The sequence below is a fragment of the Musa acuminata genome, chromosome BXJ2-10, assembly GCF_036884655.1.
Source record: "Musa acuminata AAA Group cultivar baxijiao chromosome BXJ2-10, Cavendish_Baxijiao_AAA, whole genome shotgun sequence".
In the NCBI taxonomy this organism is placed as follows: domain Eukaryota; kingdom Viridiplantae; phylum Streptophyta; class Magnoliopsida; order Zingiberales; family Musaceae; genus Musa; species Musa acuminata.
The window spans coordinates 32703656-32723026 of NC_088347.1; the positions used below are offsets into that span (position 1 = coordinate 32703656).

The 19371-nt window shown below is 38.9% G+C and overlaps 3 protein-coding genes across 5 annotated transcripts; 1 reads left to right on the forward strand and 2 right to left on the reverse strand.

Annotated features, from left to right (window-relative positions):
- Positions 1-223: 223 nt before the first annotated feature.
- On the reverse strand, positions 224-4978 carry LOC103969037 (protein PHOSPHATE STARVATION RESPONSE 3). Of its 3 annotated transcripts, none has more exons than XM_018818887.2 (9): positions 4799-4978; positions 2571-3287; positions 2012-2222; positions 1859-1935; positions 1728-1767; positions 1089-1164; positions 918-987; positions 442-752; positions 224-361 (listed from the first exon to the last, which is right to left on the reverse strand). In XM_018818887.2, exons 2-8 carry the CDS (start codon positions 3210-3212, stop codon positions 459-461), a joined length of 1410 nt encoding a protein of 469 aa, XP_018674432.2. In that variant the 5' UTR covers positions 3213-3287; positions 4799-4978; the 3' UTR covers positions 224-361; positions 442-458. The 3 variants fall into 3 exon arrangements, with proteins under 3 accessions (XP_018674432.2, XP_018674431.2, XP_018674430.2); XM_018818886.2 differs by adding an exon at positions 4315-4593 and having other exon boundaries at positions 224-752; XM_018818885.2 differs by having other exon boundaries at positions 224-752.
- A 1512-nt stretch (positions 4979-6490) lies between these two features.
- Positions 6491-10305, reverse strand: LOC135625880 (uncharacterized). Its single transcript, XM_065130998.1, has 6 exons — positions 9951-10305; positions 8259-8312; positions 8037-8117; positions 7274-7343; positions 7093-7181; positions 6491-6957 (listed from the first exon to the last, which is right to left on the reverse strand). Exons 1-6 carry the CDS (start codon positions 10104-10106, stop codon positions 6823-6825), a joined length of 585 nt encoding a protein of 194 aa, XP_064987070.1. The 5' UTR covers positions 10107-10305; the 3' UTR covers positions 6491-6822.
- A 2437-nt stretch (positions 10306-12742) lies between these two features.
- LOC135585045 (squamosa promoter-binding-like protein 12) lies at positions 12743-19300 on the forward strand. Its single transcript, XM_065129764.1, has 6 exons — positions 12743-12927; positions 14556-15262; positions 15682-15818; positions 17218-17487; positions 18260-18606; positions 18730-19300. Exons 2-5 carry the CDS (start codon positions 14595-14597, stop codon positions 18514-18516), a joined length of 1332 nt encoding a protein of 443 aa, XP_064985836.1. The 5' UTR covers positions 12743-12927; positions 14556-14594; the 3' UTR covers positions 18517-18606; positions 18730-19300.
- Positions 19301-19371: the final 71 nt, after the last annotated feature.

Below are 19371 nucleotides of genomic sequence, written 5' to 3' on the forward strand. Positions count from 1 at the left end.
TTTGTAATAGTTATAAAAATAAAAATAATATTATTTTAGTATGAGTAGAATCACTTAGCCATGCTTCATAATTATAGAAACTGCAAGACACTACCCTCACTTGTTGGACTCTAAATTTGACATAACATATAGATTGGATTACATGATGGAAGAGGAACTTAACACTCGGGGCACAATGGAGGATGATTTTACCTAATTTTTCTGACCTTTGCGAAGAACAAGGTGGAGCAAAATGATGCATTCATCATTTATCTGAGAATGCAAGAACACTCATAAAGGTTTAGCAAATCCAGGTCCCTCAGTTTAATTTCATTTTTCACAATACTGTACATCAACTCGAAATCTGATCCACTCCAACCCCCTGCAATAACTGGGAAAATTAATAGAAAGAAAATGACATGAAGATTCTTATAGACAACAGAAGCTATCTGAAGATGGTACCCTCGGCTAGACTCTCATTAGGAAGGTCTTATATGCTCAACATCCAGCCTCATCCTTTTACTATCTTCAACAGATTCAGAATCACTCTCCCGGTCATTTGACTCATTCCCTCTTTGCTTCACAGAGTTAAGTGGAGAGGAGTCCACTCTTGCATCAGCTTTCTCTGTGAAGGGACTACGCAATTCCAGTGGGGGCTCTGAGCTAAACCTTTGCGTGGAGGAAGAAGAATTGTTTGCCTTTTGCTGCTCTTCAAGAATCTTCTGCAAGTACCTTGCATTTTCCTCTATGCGCAATTGCAGTGCTCTTTGGACCTAGAGAAGAAGACCATTGGTTTCAGAAACAGCGAAGCATGGTGCTGCTTAAATAGCCCTATTACCTCTTTTCGTTTGAGGATATTCTGATTTCCAAAGCTTTATTAATAAACCAAAAAGTAAAATATGCTTCTCCAGTCAGAGCTACAAGCACCCAATGCTTACCTCAAGTTGTTCATGCAGCTGTTTCTGAACCTCTATTTGCATGCGTAGAGCCTCAGTGACTTGAATGCTCCTATCATTGAGACAAAAAGATAGACAAAATTAAAGCACTTAAAGAAAAGATTACAAGGGCATATTCGAAAGTGGAGTAATAACAAGAAAAAATAGGGGTACCTCTTCTTGGCCAAATCACCGTCATTACTAACCAATGATGATGATTTCTTATCTTCACGACTCAAAGCCTTTTTGTCTTCATAAGCATGTTAAGATATCAAGCATTAAATATCATAACAAGTTTACTGCAATGGTACTAAAAATCAAACCTCTGCAATTAGATAGTGATGTATATCCAGATAATATAGTTCATAACTAGTTTCTTCATGCCTTACTTTCCTATTCCGTTTGTCCAGGTTGTTGGAGAAATAAAGTTGGACTCTGAATTATATAAAGACCAACAAACTACTGTACTCACTTCTTCCAACATGCTTCCTCTTAAAGAAACATATAGTTTGAAGTCTATATATCCATTTCCATCTTGAAGAAAGAAGCCAAAAAAAATTGATGGGTGCAGTCAGTCATAATCAATTTGAGTCATCCTCAATTTTGTGCATCACTATTGCCAACTTGGATATTAACTGTGTATAGCATCAGAGAACAGATGGCGAACTTGTTCCAATTATCAAATGGCCATGTAATTGGACTTTCCCATTCAAGTTTGACAAGTTTTACACTGGCATGTTACTAAAACAATATTGAACATGCACAGTATACAACAAACAGATAATTGTGCGCTCTGTTTATTGTCAGAATTACCTTCTTTCGCCTCTGGAAGGTACTTTGCAAGTCGATATTTCTGCAAGTCATGAACATGTATGAATAAAATGGTGACGGTGACTTCTGCAGTACAATCTAACATGTGAGAGAAATTACCTAACCAGAATTACCTGCAAATGACTCTTTACATGGTAGATAGTCAAACCTTCAACATTCATAAGCTTTAGCACACCCTTTGGAGTTGCCTCTGCATGAGAAAACACACACAGATGAATGAGATGAAAAATACATCCAGCGATGATGAAAGAAAACAAAATGCTTACTCTCAGCACCATCAAGCTTGTTCACAGCTTCGACAAATCGCTCATGAAGCTCCAACGTCCATCTTAATCTTGTTTTATTTGCAGCTGAAGCTGGGTTTATGGAGGGGGGTGAATGCAATTGGACTTTAGTGTGAGGTTTTGAAGGCTGATCTGTCTGGTTGTGGTTGGCAGACAATGGAAGAGATGAGACTTGTGGTGTCTCATATATGTCCTAAATAAAGAAACAGCGAGTCAAATATGAAACAAAATTCTTTCCCAATTGGACATCCTTAGACTAGAACTTCCACAAAAGTATTGTCACATTTGTTTGTCAAGAAAAAAAAAACAGCAGTTTTTCATGTTTAGCCAAATTCTAGACCATCCCTCGTGTGTGCAGTTCCCGGCCAAACTATTCAGATAGGCTTAATTTGAGTCCCTTTTCCTCATTAACATTGTTGGCCTGAAGTTGGAGGCTCAGCATTTGGGAAGAAATACCAAGAACTTTAATTAGAGGAGGCGACAAGATATTTAAAATCCCCCGGTGAATAAGAAAACGGAAAGAAATCAACAAAATACTTACATCCAAATGAGGGCTTTCCCCATTGTCAGTGATAGCTATGCCAAGTTGTTCAGACAAAATTTGCAATTCTATTTGCTCGTTAAGTGCTAAGCCACTACTCCCACAATTCTCTCCATGGATGCTACCATCTGAAACTTCTCCAGAGAGATTAAGGAAATCCTTCATCAAGTCATCTGTGTGTTCATCCTCACCACTTGTAGCACTTATATCTCCACTAAACTGCAGCGGAGAGTTAGAAGATTGAACAGCTGAATTCTGGTGCTTACATTTTGGAGGATGAGGAAGGAAGGGTAAGTTCTGAAGTTTTTGACATGACTCTGAACTAGTAGAAGATGAAGAGTAAAGGCTGGTACAAAATGTAGAAGAACGAGAAAACATGTGCTCTGGATATTGAGGATGAGATACATAAGAACAAGAACTTCCTGGTTCAGGCCCTGAGCTTGATTTCTTGGTATGCAAAGGAAGGTCCTTACTGAAGCTGGATGAATTGTGCAACACTGTCTCGACATAGGAGGATCTTGATAATTTTTGGCAGTCTTGTTCATTGTTAAACTGAACTGATAAAGGTGAAGAATGACAGAGATGCTTTGTTCCTTCGGGAGAATTATTTTGTTTAACTGTAATCAAACTGTGGCTGCTCATGGTATTTGACTAATAAAACATGGTACCCCCACACTAGCTGAACAAAAGAATAGACAGTCCTCTGAGATTCCGAACCTACAAAATGATCACCTTTATCAGCCAACTTAGCAAGAAGAAAAGATATTCTTTGAATTATTAAATTACATGAAGCACCAATGTATAAGAATCAGATGACATAGACTAAGAGGTGATAGTAGGAGCAGATGTCTGCATATCCAGCAACATTCTAATAATTAATAGCTAAAGTATGTGCATCCTTGCTGAAAAATTGCAGACATGTGTGCTCTTTCAAAATTAATGGTTGTGCACATTTGGTCTTCCCCAAGGCCAAGCATTGGTAAGTGTAGAGCTCATCTATATTTGGATGCTGTCCAATATTACTTGTTATAGTATTTTAGAAAAATCAAATATCATATGCTATATATCCATAGAATTTAACTTCACTAAGTTGTTAGTACAAGTCAAATTTGTTTCAGTAATTGAGTTGATCCTTTTTATTCTCGCAAGAGAGTGGGAGGTAGTTTGGGATTATTAAAATGATCGGTTTTTCATTTAGATTTGTAATTGTTAAATGAAATTAAAATTTGACATGCTTCATCTTCAACTTATGATATGGTACTAAGCTCAACATTTTAGAGGGAGAAGCCACAACATATCTTAGTAGTTATAATCCCAATTATGTTTTTATCAATCCAACTGGAATCTTTCTACTCCCTTCAATACAAATCCTCCTTATCAGTCTGATTCTAAATGAAGATGTCCATTTTCATCATCCCCCTTCAAGATGAGCATCCCTGTTTATCACTTGAAATCTTTCTTAGTTATACTTGGCCTAAAGCAAACAAAAATCTGATGTTGCTGCCTTGCATGCCAATACCAATACGTAATCTTTACTCGGTGCAACAGCATTACCAGTTTGGGTTGCTTCACAGTTTGCACAATCATTTTCTCATTCTAGTGACAGCTTCTTAACCCAAACCATCCTTTCTTCTTGCTAAACCCCTTGATCTTGATGGCTTATGAAAAAGACTATCCTAATGCCTTATTGTAACAATATGTTATATATTATGTCAGCTTTACAAGGTCTGACACAACATCATACCTTTCCTATACACTGGTGCTTCTTGACGAACATGCCACTCTGCTTCCAATTTTTTGTAGCCATTATCCCCATCCAAAGTGAAGCTCATCTAATTAATCCTCCAGATGCAAAACTCTCCAAATACAAGCCCATTAGCTATCAATCATGGACTTCAGAATAGATGAGAGACTCATGCGGGCTAATAGAACAGCACGCCATCCCAGTACAACAGACCCCAGTGCTAATAGGTCTCGTAGTTCGCCAATATTCACTAATAGAAACGCCTCCAAAGTAGGCAACCTTGCATGGAATCAGTGATTACCAACTACCAAGACATCAAACCACCAACAAAACAAATTGAATTAAAAAAAAGAGAAAAAGATACTCTTTTTTTCTCTCCTCATTTCAAGTGAAAGAAGGAATCACAATCTGGACGAGATCTACCATCTGCCGCAGCAAAACAAAAAATTCGCAGAGAGAACAACGATGAGAAGCTTCTACTTACAAAAGGAGGGAGATCAAGATGTATCCAAGGAGTCCTCTCGCCAACTATGCGGCCAGCAACCCATAGGAGACTTTTATTTCCCTCCCTAACAATCGCTATTTATTCTCTATATCTAGCTACTGCTGCTGGCGCCACCGTCCCGCCTCCGCCTTCTCCACCTCCACCTCCACCTCCTCCCTCCTCCCTCCTCCCTCCTCCCTTATCTGCGCCGCACGTGAATGACTGCAGCTTGAAATAGAACGCGAAAACACACGAAAACTCGATATTCCCAAAATGCCCTCTCTTCCAACTATGGCAACCGACATTTGAAATTATTTTAGTCCCATCACACACCCAATGTGACGTCTGTCACTTTTAGAATGACAATTATAATGAGATATATATATATATATATATATATATATATATATATATATATACATATATATCCTTGTACGTTTGAAAATAATATATCTATCATTATAATTCCTATATATATTAGTATAAAAAATAGGTTAATAATTTTTATCTATGATTACAATTAGTTTATTTACGTCAATATATAAATATAAAATAAATATTTTTAGGAACATAAAGAGTTATTAAAAAATATTAATATAAATTAGAATCTCAACAAGTAGCTATGTATTAAGATGGTTGGAAGGGCTAAATTATAATTCTGCAATTGACAAGAGAATATGTGTAAAAAAGACTTAAGAGTGAGACCTGATAAAGGAACAAATGGAGATGGTGATACCGAAAGAAAGTAATGGGACTCAAATCACAAACCCCACAGCCAATAAGAGCCGGATGATGACGCTGAGGTCGTTCTCCACCACCCGATTCGATGATCCTGGTGGGCCCAGCCCTCCCCACCATTCGCAGTCTCAGTGTGATGAAAGGAATGCACTGCATCTGTTTGGTAGTTTGCCTGTTCATGCTTGATCTCAGAAAGGAACAGGCTAAGAAGAATAATGGAAGTCACTAGGCTACGATGGACGCTACCGTCAGAAACCCCATGGAGGACCGATGCTATCTTGGCACAAGGAGAGACCACCATCAGATGTTGTCGCTGAAGTAAACAAATCCCGTGTCCCCACATGCAGCTAAGGTGCTCGACGCGGAGCACCCGCATTCACCCGCCCCGTCGCTGTCCTCAAAAAGACCCGAGCCAGAAACAAGAGGGAATGAGTGAGGAAGAGACGCAAGTGGGAAGACATGATGAAGGCAAGGGGAGGGAAAGATACCAGCGCAGCTCCACCATGGCGACGAGTCACTCGTTTCGCTTCGCCGCGTCGCTTTTGGCCCCCGAAGCGTCACCAAAAGTCGTCATTGCTGCAGCAGCAGCAGCAGCGGACGCCTTTTGGTCGCGTCTAAACGCTGCGCAGGTCTCCACCGGAATATGCCATCCCCTGTTCTTCGAAGATCCTCCTCCATTTGGCTCTTTCTCCACGCAAATGCTACAGAGATGTCATTTATGTTACGCACAATGCTGGAAGAATCCATCCAAAGAACCTTCCTCCCATATTTGTCAAAGGCCCGAGCTGTGGGGGGTGGTGCTAGTTGGATTGGTCCAATCAGCAGTAAAAGAAATCTATAGGCCAGGAGGTTATTACATTAAACTTTTCTAGCATATCCATTCTCCATAGTTAGATCAATTAGCCAAGAAAAAATACCTCGAATCATAGCATGTCCATTACAGTCTACAGGAGCGAACACAAGGAAAAAATATATATCCCAAGAGTTTGAATAGTTGTTAAAACATGTAGATAAGCATATAACAAAAAAAACTCGCCTCAAAGATTTACGAGGCACAGAGTTTGACATCCATGTTGATAAGGTATATTTTTTGGTCCGAAAAATGTTGATCAACATCCCGTCATGAGAGCCCGGCCAACCTTGGCATCGACCCGTGAATCAAGCCATGCTAACTCATCAGCCACGGCACATTTGTTCACCAACACATGTGAGACTAAGAAATGTTTATATTCTATTGTCGATAAGATCTTACAAGTTATATGGGTCATCCAGCAATGGTAGTCTGGTTACCTATCCCTCAGCTCTTGTTCAAACACCTCCAGTTTCTTGCGGATGGGAGCCAAAAACAATCTTAGATCATTGCATATCTTCATTTTATCATCTGTGCTCAGATCCTTGTCTTCGCTGAGCCTTATTTGAATCTAGAAATAAAAAAGTTATATAAAGGCCAGCCCACGATTGTGCACCAACTTGAATACACCAATATCCTAAATATAAAACTGATTCTAAAATACATTATTACCAAATCATAACTCAAACAGTGTCATTGCATGTACCTGCAAGTCCTCGAGTTCACCAAATGAGAACTCTGGAATATCTAAGTGGCCTTTGATCTTCTTATTCTCCTTTTGGATCAACCAGTCTCCTGCTTCCATTCGCTCAGTGAGCACCAGATAGAAAATAAAAACAAAAGAAAGTCGGAGAGATACATCATCTAGCATCAACTCGATGGTATACCTTTGAATTTTATAGTCACCTCATAAGTGTAACCAACTCTCTTCTTGTTTCGCACAGTAACCAAAAATGCCTGCTCAATCACAAGACACCATATCCAAAAAGTCTGATTAACTACCTTTAAGTTACTCGAGCAAATTTCACACTAAAGGGTAAAAATAGCGCTTAAAAAAGTTCCAAGCAGCAGCTAGATAGATGGTTGATTCAATTTTTAGATTATTTCCACTGTCTGTTCTTTAAAAAGGCCACTTAGGATGGGAACATGCCATTTCTTGAAAAAAAGCTGCATTTTGTGCAACCTAAACATCTAGCTTCCCCTCGTTTATTCTAGTTTACATCAAGCATTTCAACCTTTTGAAGCTGAACACTATGTACATTTGCAAAGGATTATGTACTAGTCTTGCATGAACATCACAAGTGGAGACAAATATCTCATCTGGAAAGAAACTGAACTATGTAATAGCTTTTACTCAGTCTTACCGTATGCTAAATAGAAATTTCAACTATGTAATAGCTTTTATTCAGTCTTACTCTATACTAAATAGAACCAAGTGTGAACTTTAAAATGGTACTCTCCGTAGGTCAGACTCAAATAGTAATCAAAATATGAGAATTCTTGAATGTCTAGAAACATATCTCCCAGTAAAGAGTTCAAGTTTTAAGGTTATCAACGACAACAGAGGAATCAATTTTCAAGTGATCAAGATGTTGTATAAAATATGAAATCAACTATAATAATTTATAGATGGTGATACAATATACTCACATCGCCTGAGCATTTAGTCACTTCCTCTATATAGGCTTTGCCACTGGAAAACTCCAATGACCCTAAAGACTTAAGCAGCTCCTGCAGTACAATATGTTACTTAGATTTAAGATAGAAAAATGATAAAGTAGAATCAAGCAAAAGAACCAAAAATAGTACTAAAAATCTTAACCAATGTTTATTACTGAAGATACAATTGACCTAGGAAAAATGATAACAGACCTTTATTCTATTGCTTGCCCATGAATTAAGGTTTCTCTCCTCCCAAGTGCCAGCCTGCAAGACAGATGGAAGCCACTGACTCAGAGAGGATGCAGTAAAAGAAGTGCGAAATAAGTGACTACTCATCCAACTGAACTTAGCCAAATCTACCAGATCAGACAAATCAAATGGATGAGGAATATTATGCTAGAACATATAAAGTAGATCTGAAGCCAGGGAGAAGATACAAAAAGATAACAAGGCGATGGCCAAATGGGATTTGAATTGATCCTCTTATCCAACCAAGCCAGCTGACATCTTCAAAAATAATCTGACAAGACTTGACATTTATATCATAGAGCATATATCATTTGGACAGTAGTTAAAAATTAAGATAATTCAAGTATCAATCCAATTAGTGACTAGACTTAATTATATGTTTGTTTGTTACTAAACAGCAGTAAAAATCGAGAACGTGCCTAGACATTTGGACTTAATTATCTTGAACCTACTATCTAAAGAATATTATGCTTCTGACGAACATAAAAATACACCAAAAGCATAAAGAAGATGAAAGCATCCAAAGAAAAGCTTTTGACGATATTACTGATAAGGCATATTTTGGGTCCAGGCCACGTCATGGTCAATCCCACGCCACGCTACAACCAAATCAGCAAGAGGAGTACCCCCACGCGCCGAGCCAAAATCCGTATCAAGGCGTGCTCGGTACATCCCATCCCTGAAAGCTCGGGACGGCGCCGCATGGCGTCGTTCCGCCCGTCCCGGGACAACGGCCACACAAAGGTACCATCTCACCTCTCAAGGATCGGCCGCCACGCCAAGCTCGCTTACGATCGACCCTCATACCATAGTATAAAAGCCTCTGGCCGGCATCCGGCCCAAGGGGAGGCAAAAACAAATCAACCCATCACTAACTTCTCGTCGGAGGGGCCAAAGTCGGCAATCACCCGACGAAGGCCATCCTTGCAGGAAAGCGGCCACCCTCGAGCCACGAGCATTCCAACCTGGGAGTCATCGACCAACACCCCGACAGTGAGCCGCCAACCGACGTCCAGGCCGAGAGACGCCGATCAACATTCCGACGCCAACACCTTGATATCGATGGCTTGACCGACCTTGGCGACCAGCTCAGCCAACCGAAGACTCCCGACATCGACCCATGGACCGGGGCCATGCTGACTCATCGGCCACGACGCATCAGTTTACCAACAATTACTATGGTTCAAGATGCAATGCAGGATGTCAGTAGAGGTCACAAGAGATGATGGACATAAAATCTTGAACCCACAATCTAAAAACACGTTATGCTGCCGATGAACATAGTGTCAGCATTCAAAGAAAAGCTCTCGGGCGTATAAGGGGAACCAGGGCTCAAGAAGCGATGCAGGATGTCAGCAGAGGTTATAAGAGATGATGGACAGAAAATCTTGAACCGACTATCTAAAGAATATCATGCTTCCGATGAACATAAACATATAATGATTCCTCTCATTTTATTTGACGTCCTTAAACAGCAATTGGCGTGCCTCGGACCCTTCAAAAATCCAAAATCACCATGGGCGAGCAAAATCGAGCTACCCCCAGATCCTGTAACAAAAACCATTTGGACCTCTGCAACTACATAAAGGCCCCCTTTTCCCCTTACTCGTTCGTCGAATGACACCGAATAAAGATGAGAGGAAAGCAACATGCCTGATTCCAGACGGATCCCAAGACAGCAGAGCGGGGCTGTTTCGAGAGGTCGTCAGCGGTGAGCTTTCGGGGGACGGGGCGCGGGGCGGCGTCCTCCGTCGCCTCACGCACCCAGTAGGTGTACGACGACTGCTTATCGGCCGCCCGGTCCTCCATGTGCGCGGCGAGTCCTGCCCCCTCTCCCAATTATCGCGGAACCGGATGGAGGTGAGAAAGAGATTAGGTTCCAGAAGGAACGATCGGAAAAGAAGAGTGAGAAGTCGCGCTTCGACGTTGGAGGAAGGAGAGAGAGAGAGGGATTTGAGCTCCAAGAAGCACGAGAGAGACGTCCTCCGACAAAGGCGTCGCTCGATCCGGAAGCCATTTATGCCGGTAGCGTAAGAGAAGGGCCGAACCTTCCCACGTGCGATGGAAACCCGTGATACGCAACGTGACTCGTCGAATCGGGTGATCAGAACCCATCCGTCTAATATGACCCGTTGAGTTTACGGGTCGGGTTGAACCCGGATCATACATACGCTCCGCGGAAGGTATGGACGAGCACCCGAATCCGAGCTCGGATTCGACCCATTTTTACCCCCACTAACGGGTCGGGTCGGGTACAACTTATAAAATTTGCCCTGATCGAGTGTCAGTGGCTTTTTCTTATTATTTATTGATTTATATTTGTTGACATTATATTGTTCAGTGTTTTTCCTTATTGAACTTTCACGTGATAGCCACGCATCTTATTTTATTTATTTATTTATTGCTTATTTTTTCTATGAATTAAAGTGTTTTTTTTTTTGTGGATTTTGCTTATTCTTACTTTTTTTTTGGTGGAAGAGATTGTTGATTGAAACTTTTAATATTAGTTTTTTTATATTATTTTATTAAAATTAAATTATATATAGGGTGAATTTTTGATTTTCCTGTAGAAAAGATGGTCTAGAAATCTTTTTTCCTAATATGTTATATATTTGTTTGAAAAATAAAAATAGTGCATCACATTGAAGCACTATTCAAAATGATCTGAAAATTTTAAAATAAGATTTGAATACAACAAAGATGGACATATGTCATTGGTTTTTCATTTTAGGAGATTTTTTATTTTTTTTATTTAACATCTGAAAAATGTTTTATTTTTTCTATTTTCTCCTATCTTTTAGTTCTATCAAAATATAATGAATCAATGTAAAACTTTTTGACATTTGAGTTTCTAAATAGATCCACAATATAGTAAGAGAAGTTGATCCACAAAAATATTTTCCTAATATGTGATGCATTATTTTCGAAGAAAATTTAAAAATAGTGCATTACATAGAAGCATTGTTTCAAATGATCTCAAATTTTTAGAAAAGCTTTCAATACAATATAGATGGATATTTTTGTTTTATATTTTAGGATTTTTATATATTTTTAAAAAATTATGTAGCATCTGATCAGTGTTTTATTTTTTTATTTCTATCAAAATATAATGCATCTATGTAATATATTTTTTTGATATTTCAGCTTCTAAATAGGTCCACAATATATGAAGAAAAATTGTTCCAAATTTTTTTCTAGTATGCAATGTACCATTCAGAATTATTCATTTTTTTAATACAATATAGATGGACACATGTCACTAGTTTTTTTTTATTTTAATTATTTTTGATATTTTTTAATTTTAATTTTTATTTTGGATAGTGTTTTAGTTTCTTATTTTCTCTTAATTTTTTCTATCTTTATGAAAATATAATACATTCATATAATATTTTTTTCTATCTTTATGAAAATATAATACAACTAAGGATGTCACTTAGTTGGTCAAACCATGCTAGTTGACCAACATGGTTAAAGGATGATGATTGCTTTCCTTACTTGGTTTGGTAAAATAATATGCATCATCATACGATCTTGGGCCTTGACATGACAATGCCATCGAATCACAGTAGACATTTCATATGTCCCCATACATCCAATCCAATACACAACTCATAATAATAATAATCATTATTATGAAGTATGCGCCACATTTTAATTGATCACAACTCACATTCAATCCCAATTTAATTATTAATCATTTAATAATAATTGATTCATGATTCACATCAAATCGATATTAGAATCATGGAGATCAACTTAAAGTACTATAATGTCAATAAGATCTGTCATGATGGACACATTATTTATATATGAAAATATCTAATTGACACAATTACTATTAAATACAGAGGTCGGATCAAAAATAGCTTTCCTACGTGGCTTAGACTGTGTCACCCTAAGTGGTGGGTAGGATTTGCGGGTCTCGGATGCCGATTTGAGACATCCCATCGTTGGGTTGGGTGTATAATGTGATGTTTGATTCACTTAAAGGTCAAATTTAATGTGTTCCGCGTGTCACGTGATTTTCACGTGACGTTACAGAATCGACGCTCCGTCGGATGGGTCCCACGTGTTGCAGCCAATCAGGAAACGGGTACGGCTGACGACGTAACTCGCTACCGAACAGAGCCGTAAGTGTGACGCGCGCGGCTTGAGTCGTGACTTAAACCGGAGAAGTGGCGTTTCACGAGGAAGAAGACGGAAATGTGGATCGCTTCGCGCACGGTACGAACGATGCCCCGATGTCTAACCCAGATGATTCTGACCACTTATTTCTTCCCTCTCTGACCAAACCGTGTGCAGGTCCCACCCGAGTATGAAACGGGCGGAAACCATGACCGGGACCGAACTCGCAGCAACTCCTCGTCTCGGGCCGTGGAAAACGGTAGTGGCATTATTGAAGTTAAACATAAAATATGCGGCATTTACTCCATCCAATTCCCATTCTACCCTGCTTTCGACATTAAAACCCCGTCGCTCCTCGCCGCGCGACCGCCGGGCATGTTGCCTTCGCCGCCCTCCTCGATCCCTTCTCGTTCCATTTAAAGCATCGGTCGGTGTCGGCTTCAAGCGATCCTTCGATTCCGGAGAGGTCGGCGGGAAGCGTAGGGAGAAGAGGCTTGGGCGATCTGTAAGCAATCGACTACCGTTTGGCTTTGAACTTATTTATACGCCTCGCGCACGGTCAGTAAATTTGGTTTTTGCTGTTCCCTGAGTTGAATCCAAGGAGGCAGCAATAAATGGGTCGTCTTTGACGACGCAGAAGCTTGAGTTTCCTTTCTTTTTGTTGTTCAATTCACTTCCCCTTTTTTGCCCTTTATACGGGGAAAGAAGAGATTCCAGGAGAACTGGCGAAGATTGGTGTTCTTTGGCGAATTCTGTACTAGTATTGGTTTTTTCTTCCTTGACTCTTTCTTCCTTGCATGGGTGGTAATGGAGTACGCTTTAACTTGTTAGAATAGGAGTGGGGCAAGAGAATCATTTAAAATAAGAAGATCGAAGCTTGGAGCTGAGCCCCAGGTAGATATAAAAAAGGAATCTTTTTTCTTGGAACTGAGCCCCATGTTTTTCTCTTTCTTTTATTCATTAGATTTGAGGTGGGAATTTGATCGGGAAACTAGAAGCCAGTGGATTATAATGTATTGGTCGGAAGTGGGGCGGTAAAAAGAAGGTACCAATGACTGACAGCCCTAATCACTCCGTTTGCTTTGTGTCAGAAATTATGTGCTTGTTTGGGGGAAAGAAAAGGTGCTCAGATGGATTTCGATGTACTTTTGCGGTGTATTGACTTGTCACAATGCAGCTTTGGATGACAGACAACAACAACAACAACAAGCTTTGGATGACAGACCTTTTCTTTAAAATCTCGTCTGTGATGTGTGATGAGAGAAGTCCAAGATTTGTAGCTTACGACCTTGGTTTTGTGGGAGAAGAACCCCGTTGGATGGAGATCACGTCTTCTTGTAGCCTTATCTAGGCTTTGTCTCTTCTTTGTTAAAGGTTTGATCGTGTCGACTTGCTTGGTATGTGAAGGGCTGACATATGATAGACCAGTCAAAGGTCTTTTTATGTCAGAAAAATAAAGTTTGTTAGATTTTTATGGGGAGGAGTGAAAAGTCATAATAAAATAACAGCAGACCTCTTGGATCAGAAAATACAGCGAATTCAGTGGAGCTGAAAATTAAAGACGAGAGAGTGTCTTAGCGAAAAAATCTTCATCTGTGAACAAAGGATTGTGTTAGTGAGACCACCTGATCACTGGTGGAACGGCCCTTATATATGATTCATGGCAGAACTAAGTCAATGAGAACAGGGAGGTAATCCTTTATCCTGTGAATGTATTTCTCTTGGCTGAATGTTTAGGAACTGAAGGAGAGACCATATGCTTCAGGGCTAAGCATTTCTCTGAAGGTTGTCAGCTTTTGAGAGTTGAGTAGGAAGTGCACACGTTTTAAGCAGGATCTTTTCAGATCGTACAGGTTTGCAGAGATGTTAATGTCCTTAGCTAGATAACCAGAGGTAGAACTTGCGCTTTCTCCTCCATTTTCTTTGTTTCCAAAATGTCTATTTGATTTGTTTCTTTCCTTAAATATGATTTGATAAATATTTCTAGTTCTAGTTGTCTTCTTCTTGACAAGATGTTCTACCAAAATTTTGTTTTAATTGGATCATATTGAACTTCCGAAAATTTTGGTGTATTTGCTTGTTTAATTCATCATCTTTAAAATTGGAATGATTGCTTCTATGTTTCATGGGCAGGATATTAGTCAACACCTTTCTGCAAGTGTTTCTTCTTGCATGGATTTGACTTCCAAGATTCCTTTCCATCGGGACTGGGAAAATTTTTCTCTATTCAGTGGAAAAGAAGGTGAGATTTCTAAACCTGCACAGCGATGTGAATGGGAAGTTGTTGATAACCATGGGAGCTATGGGAATGGCAATGGATCTGTATACTCATCCGTCGGTGGACTCGGTCCTGGCTCAGACTTGGGTAATGGTTCATCAAGAAGCTCTATTTCATCATCCATAGGTTTTCCATCAAAAGCAGGGACCGGAGCTTTAAGGTTCATCATTGACTCGGTGGAAAAACCTCCTGAGATCCTAAAGGTGAACAAGGACTTAGCCATGGTGGAAACCGGAATTTTGCATAAGGTGGTGGCTGTAGAGGGCCCTAAGGAACCTCGTACCCAGCTGAAGCTTGGCAAGAGGACATACTTCGAAGGAGGAATTCATAGCACAAACTCATCTTCTTTAGCTTCTACGAATCCATCCATTGGTTTGGTAAAGAAACCAAAGGTATCACAGCAGAACATGCAGAGTTCACATTGCCAAGTTGAAGGTTGTCATGTTGATCTTTCGGCAGTTAAAGATTATCATCGCAAGCATAGAGTCTGTGAAGGTCATTCTAAGTCTCCTAAGGTTATAGTTGCTGGTCAGACATGCAGGTTCTGTCAACAGTGTAGCAGGTGAAACACTTTTTGTTTCCCGAATCAAGTCAAGTTGACTTTTTTTTATCATGGAAGTCCATTTTTATTTACTTTTTGTTTTTTAAAAGAAAAGAAGAGGGGGAAGGGGTGAGGCGGATTAATTAAGATGGTGCATGCTTCTTTCCCATTTATGTAACAAAAACTCATTGCTTATTAAACAGTATTGCTACTTAAAATAATGTCCTCTTCTTAAATGTTTTGAATATGTTGATATTAGAAGTGAAGGTACATTAGTTGTTAAGGAGGTTGGTAAAGGAGGATTGGCGATGCTACTTTATATAAGTCTCTGGTGCTTTGTAACTGCACAATTTGTTGGATCAGTTGTTCATAAACATATCAGTTGGTAACAAATATTGTCTGATCCAAATATATTGACTGTACTTTTTGTAATCTTCCAGGTTTCATGATTTATCCGAGTTTGATCAGAAAAAGCGAAGCTGCCGAAGACGCCTATTTGACCATAATGCACGTCGACGCAAACCACAGCTAGAGACAATCAAATTTGGTTCTTCAGTATTTTCTGCATCATATTATGGTAATAGTTGCCTCTGGTCACTAAATGAATAGCTTCTCTTCACCTTTCTTAGAATTTATTTCATATTGCTTCGGGAATCATGACCATTTGGTGTGGACAGTAACATTTACTTCAGCCAAATTGTGGTGATGCAGTTTCCAAATTCAAGATTCAAGGACATTTTCTCTGCGTTTAGTTAACGAAGTTTAATTAGTCTTTTGATTGCTATATAACTTGCCTCAGCTTAGATGCACTGTTTTGTTCTTAGGTAGCAATAACTGTAGTTCCATCTCCTTTGTTCTGAAGATTACATGGGCTAGTAGCATATCATTTCACAATTGCTATTGCTGATTCTCAATCTAAACTGTCTCAAAGTGTTCACATTTGAGATTCTTGGCCCTTTCACTTTGCCTAGTGCCCTAACTCAGCCTCATTCCTTGATCCTATTACCAAAGACCTGTGTTATGTTGGCGTAACTTAGCACAGTTTTGATGTATCTTTAACTTAGAGTTTGTTGCAACACCAGCTTTTTTATTCTTTGCAATCCAACTTATGTCAAATCTCAGTTTTAAACTATTTGAGTGAGAGAAATGTTAACATACATAACAAAGGAACAAATTAATCTTTTGTAGGTTTTTTTTCTAGATGAATCACAATAGCTAATATATCCAAATGTCATCCTTTGTTGGTAGGATAGTGTTGATGTTGAATTTGTTTACATGTTGAAATCAGCTCTGATTTAGGTACAAAAACACTTAGATGCTTGATTAATTTTGGAAGAAAATATCGTCTCTCATAAAAATAGATGGGAAAATAACTTACCTTGTCACTCATGATCCATCTCAGAATTGATCCCTTGGGGAAGTACTACTCAGGCTATATCTCTTCAATCAAGGGACTCCAAAAACCAAAGATAAAATGTTGTTCAATGAGCTTTTGGAGTTATGCTAGTTGCATTGAGCTGTGTCCCATTGCAAACCTTATCTGGATAATAGCATACTTGTTTTGGGCATGAAAAACAGTTTGATCTGTTGTATTGTGCTATGGACCTCCCACCACTGTAATCAGCTTAAAACTGAAGAGGAACCATACTAGCAGCTGAAAAAATGTCTATTCAGTATCTGATTAGAATAGGGATGTTTAGTTATTTGTTTTAAAAGTACAAATGCCTGGTTATGTAAATATTGTTTATGGAGATTGTCCTGAACAAAATCTTCCATGTGACACCACTAGGTAGCTAGATTTCGTAGCTGCTAAAGCACATCTTAGTTATTACCCTGAAATGTTTACTGATTGGGAAAACCTCTCATTCTTGGATTTCGTTGTGTGCTCCTGTACATCATTGTCTCTCTGCTAATGTAGACATTTGTTAAATTTTGATGTAAATGCCTTCTACTTGTTGAAATATTTGTGATGGTAGCTACAGATGATAGACAACAGATGAATCTTATGTTTGGTCGAGATCGTTTTAATCATGTGACAAACATGGCCAATTCCACATGGGATGACTCTGGTGGCTTCAAACTTATTCCATCTCAAGGGCCTTGGATAAATTTTGGTAATTCAGGAGACATTAATGAACAATTGCATTTTCCCAGCAATGGAATATCAAAAAATGTTTCCAGAGTTAACCATGATTGGGATAGGCTCTTGCCTTTCAAGGGCACAAATGCGGAGGCCACCAACAAAGGTAATAAGCCTTTAGCCCCTATCTTATCTGTAAAGGACTCAAGTTTATGTGGACATTAATGCACGGATAACCATTCACCTGCTTATCTGCAATGTATGTTCTCCGGACATATAGCTGGTTAACTTATGATCCTCTTGTTTTGTTCAACCTCCAACAAAACGTATCTCTAGACATGATTTAAGATATCCTTTTTATCTTCATAATCTTTATCCTTGGTATTTAAATATATCGGAAGGACAAATTGCTTCTGAAAGCCACGTCATGTGTCTTATCGAGGTATAATTTCCTCAAGGATTTAGGGGAATTCTTCTTTCAGAGTTTCTGCTTCTTGAGATTCCTATCGAACTGAGATCAGAATTTATTCCCAGAGAGGGATTTTGTTCAGTGCACTCTCATGGTACTTGCTGGTTGTATCAATCAGTTCAATGTTTTTGTGTATTAGCAATCAACTTGGCTATTAGAATACTCAAAATTGAACAGTGATTTATGTGCATTTGTGACTTGATGATTCAATGAGGCTACTAAAAAGTCCTTTTAAAATCTTATTCAGATGAGGTTAGCCACTAATACTCGTCGAGATCTTTAGTCTAGGTTATTTGATCATGTCTAACGTCAACATGCCACTTGAATAAAGATATAGATTCTAGATGGTAGCTATAGTTGATTGACAATTGTTTGTTGTCTCTTTTCCATAAAAATGTGATATTTTTCATCATAATGTTTTACTTTATTAAGATGTGATAGTTCCATAAATCTCTTCTATGCTTTACAGGTCCTGGAGCACCTGTTTTTGCTTCGAACTTGGATGGAGCACTGGATCTTCAACGTGCTCTCTCTCTTCTGTCAACTGAATGTTGGGTTCCATACCAGGAACCTATTTCTGATTTCCAATCTGTCAATGCAAACATTATAACATCTCATTCTGCAATCCATCCAACCAATGCAACGACAGTCTCCTGGCAAAAGACTGAGCTGCTCCTCCCCCGGCTATCACCGTTCAACCTACAAAACCATGTTAGCCAGATTTAGGAGTTTCAGCTAGAAAACAATGTTTTCTTGACTCCACTCATACACATCTCTCATATCCAGATGACCATTTCATGGAGAGTGAAATGCGAGGTACTTTTTCTATATTCATGTTTATCTTGTTTAATGTGGTACATATGTTCCACTCTCCTGCATTATTTGTTATCTTGCTGGCCCCATTTCTTCTGATGTACTTACTGATTTCATCAATCATAGGAACTGGAAATTTTCGGTGATCACTTACCTTGGCGTTGCTAATATCATTTTCAGCTGGAGACCAAATAAAGTTCTTTGAGGCGGTCTTCATCCGTTTCGTATTCATATATAGAGTTCTCATCATTCATTGAAGAACATTGGGGATCTTGTCTTAGTTTGGTAGTTTGATGCAGGGGTTTAACAGCTCATTAATTTGTGTGATGATTGGATTATGAGCTTATTATTTTTGTTTCTGAAGTGACTGGTGGCTATTTAAGGGCTCTTTAGACTGTAAAGCACTAGTGGTGGAGAGGCTGGCAAGTACTCCATCAGGCATTGCATATGAATGATTAGAAAACAAATTATGAAACCCATAAACAACTATTATTATAAATTGATTATGGAAATTGATCAGACAATAATTTTGGCCAAGTGATATTTCAGTCAATTGTAGAAGGGTTTATCAACTACAGATGTTTTTTTGAGTTGCCTGGTGTTTACAGAACCCCAAATCAAGGATCAGAAAGTCATCAAAGTTGGACATTGGCAAAAGGGCTTCTTTATATTGAGAGTGAAAATGATCTAAACAACTCCAGTTTTTAGAAGTATTTGGTAGAACAAAGATCCATGTGATCTACCAAAAACCAAAGTATCAGATAGATT

Bases quoted from the DNA above. Each gene is read 5' to 3' on its own strand.
- LOC103969037 (XM_018818887.2), bottom strand. From the start codon at position 3,212: ATGAGCAGCCACAGTTTGATTACAGTTAAACAAAATAATTCTCCCGAA. The intron at 1,936-2,011 runs GTAAGCATTTTG...TTTCTCATGCAG, and splicing joins CAAGCTTGATGGTGCTGAGA to AGGCAACTCCAAAGGGTGTG. The intron at 1,768-1,858 runs GTAATTCTGGTT...CATGACTTGCAG, and splicing joins ATGTAAAGAGTCATTTGCAG to AAATATCGACTTGCAAAGTA.
- LOC135625880 (XM_065130998.1), bottom strand. From the start codon at position 10,106: ATGGAGGACCGGGCGGCCGATAAGCAGTCGTCGTACACCTACTGGGTG. The intron at 8,313-9,950 runs GCATGTTGCTTT...TCTGTCTTGCAG, and splicing joins TGGGATCCGTCTGGAATCAG to GCTGGCACTTGGGAGGAGAG. The intron at 8,118-8,258 runs GTCTGTTATCAT...ATTGTACTGCAG, and splicing joins GGGCAAGCAATAGAATAAAG to GAGCTGCTTAAGTCTTTAGG.
- LOC135585045 (XM_065129764.1), top strand. From the start codon at position 14,595: ATGGATTTGACTTCCAAGATTCCTTTCCATCGGGACTGGGAAAATTTT. The intron at 15,819-17,217 runs GTAATAGTTGCC...TTGTGATGGTAG, and splicing joins ATTTTCTGCATCATATTATG to CTACAGATGATAGACAACAG. The intron at 17,488-18,259 runs GTAATAAGCCTT...TATGCTTTACAG, and splicing joins TGCGGAGGCCACCAACAAAG to GTCCTGGAGCACCTGTTTTT.